At 34.2% G+C, this 11,863-nt stretch overlaps 1 protein-coding gene across 1 annotated transcript; it reads right to left on the bottom strand.

The window, feature by feature from the left end:
- Window positions 1-200: 200 nt before the first annotated feature.
- Window positions 201-11,456, bottom strand: LOC124820959 (uncharacterized). Its single transcript, XM_047292749.2, has 16 exons — window positions 11,300-11,456; window positions 10,999-11,058; window positions 10,764-10,883; window positions 10,623-10,683; window positions 8,094-9,600; window positions 7,950-7,981; window positions 7,229-7,361; window positions 6,184-6,281; window positions 5,341-5,385; window positions 4,466-4,571; window positions 4,058-4,184; window positions 2,851-2,966; window positions 1,691-1,767; window positions 1,257-1,391; window positions 895-963; window positions 201-695 (listed from the first exon to the last, which is right to left on the bottom strand). The coding sequence occupies exons 3-16, from the start codon at window positions 10,874-10,876 to the stop codon at window positions 423-425; spliced, it is 2,892 nt and encodes a 963-aa protein (XP_047148705.1). The 5' UTR covers window positions 10,877-10,883; window positions 10,999-11,058; window positions 11,300-11,456; the 3' UTR covers window positions 201-422.
- Between the last annotated feature and the right edge of the window lie 407 nt (window positions 11,457-11,863).

Here is an 11,863-nt window from a genome sequence, read left to right on the forward strand (position 1 = left end):
AACAGTATAATTTTAGTAAAAAAAAACTCTCAAATACGTATATTTGCTATATCTAGAGTAAACCATTCTTCAACATCACTATTTCTTTGCGGGTATGTATGCCTACAAAGTTGTAACTACATTCAGTATGCATGGACTCACAAATTGCAGGACGCTTTGTAAGAACACTTGGTTGAATAGAATACACATGCAGCTATATGTAAACAAATGCAACTTCAAATGCAGATAAAAATATTGTTCTTACATGATGGCATTTGACTCAAGCTGATATGAAGCAGATAAGAAATACCTTACCTGTTTGTTGGCTATATATTACATGCAAAAGATTCTTCTTTTGTCTTCCATTGATGTGTGCTTTATTGAAGCTATTTTTAATTTCCATTACAGAAAAGAGAAATTTCTACAAACAGATTGCCATTAAGCTACTGTCTCAACCACACTTGGTAGTCTGCTCCTTTGTCAACAAACTTCTGCCAACTCCCTTCCAACTGGTTCTCTTTGGAGGGATTCCAATCAAACTGTCCCAGCTTCATTACTAATGCCTCACCAACCTGAGCAACATAACCTTCATTGTTTGCATGGTATATCTTGATAGAGCTCCGACAATGGATGCCGCCTCGTCGTCGAGCTTCAATCAACTCGGTTATCACATCATGGATGCCGAAATCATAGAAATGATCATAAAATATTACAGGCTGCAGAAAAAAACACAATACGGTGCCTCAGATTTGTGTAAGCAAACACATTACTTGAATTCCTTAGTCCTTTCCAACAAGAAACTAAATTTAAGTGATCACAAATACCATTCATGCTTTTTCAAGACAACATTATTCAACTATCGTCAACAATGACAGGTATATGAAAGTATTGGATGCTATTTTATTAAGGACTCACAGTTCCAGGATGAGTCAAAATATATGCATATCCTTGCATGAGTTTATCCCGTGGGAATGGCCAGTGACCCTGAAAGTAAAAAGAAGAAATATTAAATCCGTTTTTCTCATTATCTAGCATGGTTAATTAGGTAGTAATTGAGCTTAGAAGGCGGTAATATGATATGAATGCAACAATGTCATAGTAGTAACTATCACGGAAAGAGAAAACCTTTGTAATTCAATAATCACTGACAACACATTCTTTTCCAACTGTTTTTTGTCATCTCTCCTGGGAAACTCAGAACATGTTTCTGGGTTCCTTACAAAAATTTTATGTGTCATACTTCATCACAGAGAGAGAGAGAGAGAGAGAGATGAAACCTGTGTGGACCCAGTATCATGGTTCTCTAAGAATGTAACAGCACGAGAAGGCCACCATCCCATCACTCCTGTCGGTTTCCCTTGAGGATCAATCAGTCTCCAATATTCGTTATGCAGAGCAGAATGAAGTATCCCCTGGGAAAGGGTTACATACAGAAACAATAACAATTTTGCAGCAAGATAATACAAAGTTATATCCTGAAACTTTTTCTTTTATGATTCACCTTCCTCCTCCAGTGACAAAAAGAAGTCAAAACTTGGCTAAGATAATTGCTAAACAAAAAAAAAAACTACAGCAGTCAAATAACAGCTATGCTGCTAATTGTAATAACAAAGTTTGAGTTTGAAAACTCCATGTGAGATATATAAGTCTTTCTCATCTAGACAACAGGACTTAAAAGAATATGAACATTAATTATTGTGGATAGGGATACCTTTGTCGTTATATCAAATGCAGATGAAGTACCACCAGTTGCATTAATCCAATTCACTATCCGTTGCCGATGAGGATCTAATCATTATAAACACCATAAATAGCTTGTAAGACAATAACATAAAAATAGCGTATATTATAAAAATGTTTCAAATATTGCAATAGGACCAACAGATAATAAATAAGCATAAAGTATCACATATTTGGTATGAACACAAATGGTGATACCATAGAATTTCTTGAAGTCACCATATTCAACGAGAAAAATTAGTAACATAAAAAAAAAGTATGTCTTCATAGCTGGGAAATAAGTTGATGACAAATGCATAGTTGTAAATCCATATTATCGCTTACAAACTGTCACATGCAGTGTAGTTTCTTAAAAGGTACAGAGACTACTAAGTTCGATTCTTCTTGCAAATGAATGCTCAAACTGTTTCATTCCTATGATATATCATATATTTACTTATAGAACGTCAAACAATGTTCACAGTAGCATAACTGAAATTTACTGATTTCAATTTGTATAGCTTCCAGTTACAACCTGCCAGTTGAATTCTTGTTTTCATTCCTTTTTTATGTTGCTTCCTACGGCCAATGTGAACTGAGCACATATCTCCTCATGATGGGTAATTGGTTCTTGGAACAAAGGTCGCTCTTATGACCTACAGGACTGCTCTTACATGGTCTTTTTGGATTTAAAACCTGTCTTCTTGTCCCTTTAATTAAATCTTATAATGGTCCTTGTCAGAAACAAAAAAGTATATATAAAATATGATTTTATCACACTACTAGAATATATGGAAATATCCAAGAAGTATCATATATTAGATTATATGTTAGGATTAGTTTCCCTATTTCCTTATTATCTCTTAAGATTAGTTGCTATATCTCCTTATCTTATCATGTTTGGTTTCACTAATTTGTTAATTTTACTACTAGTAGTATAAATAACAGTTAGTACTTTAGGTTTTATGAGCATATCAACTAGTCAATACATTGTAACACATCTCCATTAACATCAATTCAGTGTTTCATTCTCTTTTATCTCTCTTCCTCCCCTAAATTGAAACCTAACAATTTCAACAAACACAATCCGAACTCAACTTTAATAAGGATAGACTAATATCAAATGAGTCTGCAAGCAGTGAAAAATATAACCTTGGTTGTAGCACAAACTTCCGTGTTCATAGCCCAAGCTGTCCCAATATTCTCCAATAGCAAATACGGGATTTGATGCTTCAATATATTCTTTTACGTATGTGCCAGAGAAGCCTCTGCCGACAGAATATGAAAAGTTAAATTTTACATGAGAATAAGCTGGTTAAGAAACAAAAAGAACCAGATCATCTTCTCAAGTTCCATGTGATAAAAGCTAAAGATGTATACCAAAATAGTAAAGATAAACTACAGAAAGATTTCAGATGTCAGGCTCCTTTGAACATACTTCAATAAGTATCTTCTTATTCACTTGTACGACCATTGATATGAGATATGAAGGTAAGACTCCTATTGACAATTTTATTCTTTAACTACACTATTTTCAGTAAGCAAACTAAAATTATGATAATGTTCTTGAATACTTCTTAGAAATGAGTCTTCTTTTACACTATGAAAAAGCATGCTGCTGACAACTATTACAAACTCTATTTTAGCCTTTTCCAATGGCTAGTTTTTGCCAAAGAAACATTTGACCTCAAAGCTTAAGCTATTAAGCAAGGACCAAAGAATGGTTTTTAAAACTCTACCACACCAATTCAACATGATAGATCATCCATTGAACTTGAAATGTGATTGACCTTATATACTGAAACTAAAGGCTACTTTAATGTGTTGACAAAAAATTAGGTCAGAGCGGAATGGATTGAATTCTAGGCCACTCGGTTTATTTCTTGGCTCTCCCAATACATTGCAGTAGTGACTACAGAGGACTTGATCCTTATTAACTGCAATATAGAAGCAAATCAAAACTGTCTTTCATCAATCAATATACACAAAAATGGACTTGTCACACATCACAAGAGTGGTGAAGGTTATGCCAATTGTGTGATTGTTAGCATTTACTTAGGAATTTCTTCTAAATTTTGTGGTCAGTTACTGATAATACAAACTGATAAAAGAGCAATTTAGTAGGACTTTGTTAATGATATATGATTAGATTACTGTAAATATAGAAACTCGTAATGCTAGAAATTAGGGGTCCATTTTAATTTAATTTCCATGCATGCTGAAGTACGTTGCTTATTCCTTGATTATAAATAAACATCAATAATGAGGATAACACATTTTTTTCAGTAAAACCTACACACTTAATTAGTAAAGAATTTGTCATAAACCTTTAGTATGCTTCAGCAGACAAAAAAAATACCTAACAAAGTCAAGACGCCATCCATCAAAACCTATATCATTGCGAAGCCAGTTCAACCAACCCTTGATATCTTTCCTTACAAAGTCCTGAGAATGGTCAATATTGGGTGCAGCATGGAAGATATCACCTACATATAGCATTAGAAAGGTCTAGATAAGTAAAACCTCCCAATCATCAATATAGTAACTGGTAAAGTATTATGCTGTCTTATATTGTGGAAGTATCTAGTAAAGTTTTGTGCAGTCTTATTGAGGAAGACTTGCCATATTTTAGACTTTCACCTCAATAAGACACAAGTACAGTGCACTCTTTTTAGGACCTTGTCAATCTTGATTTGAAAGTGGCAAACACTCAGATTAATTACAAAAAAATGGTTTCATGAGATTCTTCTAGGATGTATAAATATACCACTCGAAGGATTTCCACGCCCCTCAAAATTTGGATCATCACATACAATTGCTTCAGGTCCCCATGAAAGCTTGCCACCAAAAATGTTCCAAACACCATTTGGACTCTGAAACAAAATAAAAGTTGTTGATCTACATAAAGCCACTTGATGGTCATCATTATGAACTGTGCCTTTAAAAATATTGGCCCAAGTTTCATATGCTAGTGTTGGATATAAAAATTACATAATACTGAGTCAAAGATCAAAACAATGATAGGCAACCTTGCATGTCCAGACTAAGACAACCCACAATTCATAAATTTCTGCAGATTTTAGATCAAAGTGAATTCAAAGACAAGTGCTTTCATAGAATTGCTTTCTTAGAATTTTCTTGCCTTCAGTGTTAACATTGGTTTATTAGTTGTCAAATTGTGAATAAAACTTTTAGTCAACGGGTAGAGTTGGGTTGCATGGCTAGATCAAGTAGCATCATATTCCAGAATCACGAACCAGCTTTCTAAAAGCTTAAGCTATTAGGTAGAATACTGGAATAGTTTTACATTTCTCTCACACCTTACATAAGAGTGACTTGAACTTAAATCACGAATACTCAACTCACAGGTCACCTGTCCTGAAAAATAATTTCTCTACCAACAATCGAGGAGGCAGGGGAAGATCAGTTGACCATATTATATTGTGGGGCTTACAGTATCAGAAAAATGACCAAAAAAACCTAAGAAAATGAAGGTAATGTTTTAGACCAGAAACTCTGCTCTCAAACACTTCAAACAACCACAATATCTTCAAATTTTAAACTTTTAATCAGTGGCCCAAACTATGTGTGATATCCTTTCTCAGTAAATATAAAAAGAACTCAGGCTAAACAATAATTTACCTGTTTGTGTGCACATCGATGGTTAAGTACAACATCTCCAAAGGCCTATTTACAAAGGAAAAACCTTTAAAAAATTATAAATATGAAATATAATCATTAGTACAATAGAAACACTTTAACTATATAAATTCATTGGAGAAACAGTGAAACACTCACAAGTTGAAATGAAACTCAAGAAAAATCATCAAAATATTTTCCTTACACATTCAGGGATCACTGATTTATGTTTGCATTTCTCTTGTTATCATCAAAAAGGCACTTAATTGTTTCCTTCAGTCTCATAAAAAAAGGATATGTCATTTAAAACAACCATAATTTGCTATCATTCTCACACAGATTATCCTAAAAACTTAACTGTGATCTCAAATAAAATGACTTAACATTCTCGCTACCACTAAGAGTTAAGTGGTTGGATTCTGTTAAGGATGGCTGTATAATCAGTTTGGAGAATAAACTCAATTTTTTTACATGTTTGGTTACCTTCAAAAGTATGCCCAAACACTCATATTTTGCATGAAAACTCAATTCTATAAAAGCAAGACCAAGGTTTACTTTGCAAAATGAATACTACAAAATTAAGTTTGACAACTTTAATCCAAATATGCATTTAAAAATTAAAAAAAAAACTAATTAATTCCAATAAAAGATTAGTTTCCTTTTTTGTGATTTAAACTGAATAATTTAGCCCCTAAAAGAAATGTAAATTTGATTCAAATTTGGGGAGGGGGCCCGACTTGAAGTTGTCACATTTGGACACCTAAAACCCAAAAGTATCTGAAGATATTAGTTGCCTAGGATACGTCTTCTGCTATTCGATGGTTCAAAATTAGCAGCACCACTTACCAGCAGATCTTGAGAATGCATTTCGTCTATACAGTATTTAAGCTCTTCCACAGAACCATAGGATGAATTCAAGTTGTAAAGATCAGAAGGCATATAACCTGCATATAGTTTATACGGTTTATGAATGCATTATCTGTCACGGATTGATCATATTATTGCACAATATGGATTAGAATAACATTAAAAATAAATAGAACGGATTTTTGGGGAAAGAACTTACTCGTTTGTTTATGAAAAAAAGTTTGACATTTTTTATACCAATAAAGTTAAAATGTTGTATTTGGTTCAGTTGAAAACAACCATTCAATGTGGAAGAAAATTTAGTCTTATACTTGATAGAGTTATATATTTGTAGTAAATACACGTAAGGTAAAGTAACAGCAGATGACTGTAACACCATCAGCAGTAGCATAAATTAATCAGGACATAAAATAAATACACAAACTGAATGCTTATGACCACGGAATCATATTATGCAGATTGTTTGGCCCTGTATAATTAGATCTACAACCCAATAAAAAATGGAAAAAATGAAATATGATATTCTACTATGATCACAAGATGCCCTTTCCAAGTCTCAGAGTCTTGGAATTTGCACTTAAGGTCAAACACATCCCAACAAAACTAGTTTATAAAATGAGGACTACCCATAGCCTATTTTCGAAACCAAGCACTACTTAACTTTTATTTGAAGCTGATGTGAGATGTCAACCTGCTAAGAGCCAGTGTTTTGGTGGCTTCAACTATGACGCTGCACTTAGCTTTCTGGTCAATCCCTCCATAGGTAGGTTTTCAAAGACAATGAAGCCTAGAGGTAACCACAACTAAGCTGGCTTATAAGTTTCAACAAACCATTTCACTCCCAAGACTATATAGCATGGCAATGCAAGTTGCCCAATAATAGATCTAGCATAGACTTTGATATCTTCTTTTTTTAGTTTCTTTATTAAAGAAGATAGACTAATCTAAAACATGAACTGAGATATGAATTTTCTATCCTAAATATCAATATTGATGAAATAATACAAAAGAAATCAAGTAACACCTTGAGGAGAAACAGATTCTGTTGGAGGTGGCAGCCACACTGCTGTCACCCCACAATGAGATAAATCAGCTGTTTTAGCTGCTAATTCCAGATACCAGCGCCTCCTCCAGCTCTCCCAGTTAAAACCTTGAAACTTGGTTAAAATGAAAATTCATCAAAAATATTTCTTTTACTTCCTTCCCTTTTACCTGCCACTATAATAGGTAAATACATACAACGGAAAATGCACACGAAGAATACATGAAATATCAAGAGTTGATGAACAACATCAGATAGAAACATACAAATAAAACAATGCATGCAATAGAACAAAATGAAAGGTACTTTGGTCAAATCATTGACCATCAGCACATAGTACACAATCACTAAAAGTACTGCATAATACTACATATTTTCAATTTACACAAGTTAAAGTATCATGTAAAAGTAAGTTAGATGAAAGCTTACTTAAAATGGAATAACCGCAAGAGTTACATGTTGTTAAAGATATGATTGGTTCTATTTAAACAGGGAAATATGAAATGATTGTATAGCTAGAAATTAGGGATCCCTTTTGCTTGTTGTATCTTTAATCATATCATTATTAGAATATAGACAGTGCATTATAGTAAAAACAAAATTCAGCAAACTCTTTATAAAAACACATTTTATAACTATAATCAACAAATGTTATGGCATCAAATACGCAAAATCTGTGAAGTCATTAAGTAAATGTACTGACCACAATCTCACGTCCTGTTCCTGTGCCTGGCTCTGCATTGAAGTTATGTTAAAATTTAAATGATATAAGTGGACCACAAAAACAAAAAAAAATCTTTTTGTAAGCAATTTTTATATTTAATTTCAAGAAATGTACTAAGACCACCTAGTTTTGTTTGTTCAGGAGCTCTCTGCCATTGTATAGTCTTCCGTTGAAGAGCACGCTCCAATGCCTTCCTCTTCTTCTCAATCGTTTCCCTTTCATAAACATGTTCAACTAGAGCATCTCCTTCCTTTGGCTTTTCTCGAGCAATGGACCATACTTCATCAGCTGTAGGCAACTCCAAGGATCTGAATTTTGATGTGAATGCTTCAGCAACATCCAGTTTTTTGGGTGGAAATTTGGGAGAGACAGCATTAATCCTCCTTGCCATCCAGTGAGGTATCTCTCTACGAGGACCATCACTCAGTAGTTTCCACTTTTGAGAATCAACATCCGTCAAAAGATCTATCCGTCCCCCATTAACAACATAGATAGAATCTTCATCGCCTTCATCTTGTAGCCTTCCCTTCAACAGCAATGATTCAGCCATTTCAGCTCTCTGTCTCCACGTCTTCAAAGCATCTTCCGATGCCTTTAATGATCTCTGCAGTGCTTCACATCTTCTTAGGTAGGCATAATCTTTACAATGAACCACTTCTTTGGCAGCCTCAACAGTAGCCTTGATGTTCTTCAAGTCAGCCTTAAAAGCCTTGGAAATAGCTTTCGTTCTTTCTGCCACATCTTTCTTCACTTTGTCCAACATTGACTTCATCTCTTCCTCCTTCTTGAGACTGTTTTTCCTGCTTGACTCCTGAAATTCAAGCATGGATTTCTCTGCATCATTAGCTCTTTGCTCAAATGCCTGTAACTGCTGTCGGGTGTTCTCTAACTCAAAATTCAGTTTATCAGCCTCATTTCTTGCAACCATCAACTGAGATTCTATATCACTTATTATTCCTTGTAACTTGATATTTTCCGCCTGGACGTCTGCAATTTCAGTAAATGGAGACGTACCATCCATTAATGTATCCACGGACCTCTTTACAAGTTCACCTGCTTCCTCTGCCACAACTAAAGCCCTCTCTATAGCATGTCTTGATTTTTCCACAATGGATGATATTGTTCCCTCAGTTGCATCCTTAATCTGTTTTTCAATCAGAAGTGCTGCTTCAGCAGCTGTGGTTTCAGCAGATGAAATTCGGAGTTGAGCATCTTCTAGTATATGAGAAGTTGCCTGCTGGAAAGCAACCTCTGCTAATTTTTCAACCTGCACAGCAAGATCAACAGCATCTTGTTTGGCAAGGACCAGCTTAGATTCCAAGGTGAACTTCTCTTCCACTGAGCTCTCCAGCTTTTTCTGGAAAAGAGATTTCGCAGCCTCAAGTTCTGCTATAGCTACTTCCTTGTCATGTAAAATGGTATTCACGTATTCCTTATTTTTAGCCTCAGAACGAGCAAGTTCTTCGAGTAATTGATCTCTCTCTTTCTCGATAACCTCTTGTCTGTGTTGCGCCTCTGAGAGAGCCTTTTTGGCTATCTCTAATTCATCTTCTATTCCTATAACATCACTTCTGACTGAAAGATCGTCCTGATCGACAACTACGTCTGTCAATGTGTCATCTGAATCATTCTGTTGTAGAAATAAATAAATATAGGTCACTCTCCCATTACCGAAACATAAGCCGTTGTCATTTGTACCTACTAACTACAGTATCACTAAAAGATATGTGAAACTTGGTCACTTTATTGAACCCTATTATTCAAAATGACCAATCTCCAAAACATACATTTCTTGTTTAAAAATTCCAGTTCAGGAAAAACAAATTAAAGATAAAGTTAACAGTTTACAGAGAGTAGTGTTAATGATTAACCACTCAATGACTCAAGCAGCCAATTGTTCCTAAACTAAAACTACTTACACCAAGAATTCATTTTCTGCATTTTCCAGAGAAATGACACTAGTCATCTTTTTAAAATACCTTATTCTGTTACCCGTCTCCACTCTACCCCAAACTCTAACCATTTGACACTAGGTATGATTCAACTGCGTAAGTGTAATAGAAAAATCACGTGCAATAAAAATGGTTATTTTAAACCAAGTGTAAGTGGTGTAGACAACTCTTAATAACTTGTACGTTAGATGTAATTTACCAGACAATATATCAACCTGGTAAAGCTAGTCAAGTTGAAGATTCAAGCAAAATGGTTTGAACTGTCATAAGAAAAGTTGCAAAAGGCATGTTGAAGAGAAACGAGGCCAAATGATAAGTTCATAAGCAACATGGAAAGATGGAAAGGTGAATTCCGAGTAAAGAATTCCTATTCAAAATATTGGCTATTTTTATAACTTAGCAGCATTGCCTTAGGTAATACTCTGACCGATAACTTCTACTTCATGGTAAATATTTAATTTTGTTCTGGGATTCTACCAAATAATACTTCACTGTTCGAAGAGTTTGCTAAAACTAGCAAGTATACAGCTGAAAAGCGAAACCCAATCTTTATGAGAAATGTCAGTGACTTTATTTAGCCAACTCCAAAAAAAGGCTATAACTTTACTAAACTTCCCATCTTTATACTTTACTATATAACCTTATTAGTTAATCTTCTCCATTTATAAACACCAACTAAGCTATGTACACAACTCCTTACCGAGTGTGAAAAAACAATGTGTGCTGATTTGGAGATCCTCTGGTCAGCAAAGAAATAATTTCTGCAAAAAGAAATTATCAATAACATAAAGTGGAAAGTAACAGAAAAACATAACACGACTCAGTTTAGTTATAAGCCCACCTCCTTCGAATTGTCCTAACAGAAGTTATTCTACAGATCAAAGGGTGTCTGGGAACAATGGAACAGCGTGGAAATATTCCAAATGCTGCATCAGGCAACAGAGCAGCTCCCATTTTATTACTGCATAATAGAATCATACAATCAATTCTTGCACTCAACTTTCAATCATCGTTGAAGTTGAATAACAGAAGGATGCATATCAGTAAATTAACTATAGCAGTACAACATGACGTACCACTATTCCTTTTCTTCTTATCTCCTTAACCTCACATCCAGAGCCATCACCAACAACTATCTGAAAAAAAATACACAAAAAGGAAAAAGAAAAATAACCCACGTGATATCAGTCGGTGACAGAAAAGATTACAGCTGAATCAAGCCGAAAGTTTGGAACTTGGACAAATGCAATTTCAGTTTTTTAAAAAATGCTGAATTTTTGTTGTTTTTTCAATTCTTCATTGAAAAAAGTGAATTATTTATTTGTATGAGGAAATGAGTGGTGAGTAGTGAATGTGACTAGATAGCTGAGATGGGACCTGGGTAGTGTAGCAATGGCGCGGACAACGAGAGCTTTTCACGGCCACAAAGTTGAATACAGAAAGTGAACGAAGTTCAGAATCACGTTGTCTCAGCCTCACAGAGTCAACTTTTAATTGTAAAGTTTAGAAAGAAGTAAAAGCCTTGAAAGAAAGCCCTTATTTATAGAAATCGTCATTATCTACTCTCTTTTTTCTTTCTAAAGCGATGTATAACTTCAGAGATTTTACTTCTTCAAAAAAATTTCATGACAGACACTGTCAGAGAATCCAACTTGTCAGTTAGATTAAAAAACTTGTCGTTTTTCTTAAATAATCTTTGAAAAAAATATAAGTAGCTCATGAAATATCAAATAGCTATTGGTTTAGTTCCTATGTTTATATTTTATTCATATTTAGAAACTAATTTAAAACCTTTTTAAATATTTTAGAGAATGGCTATCATACTTTTAATACTTGAAAAATTACTCGATTGATTTTTTTAGTTCAAGGATTTTGGAAAATAAGTTTGAAGATTTACTAGTCAATCTTTGGCAATTAATAACGAAAGAATATTAGTTAAGA

Source organism: Vigna umbellata, chromosome 4, assembly GCF_029865625.1.
Source record: "Vigna umbellata cultivar VRB3 chromosome 4, Vumbellata_1.0, whole genome shotgun sequence".
NCBI classification, from domain to species: Eukaryota; Viridiplantae; Streptophyta; class Magnoliopsida; order Fabales; family Fabaceae; genus Vigna; species Vigna umbellata.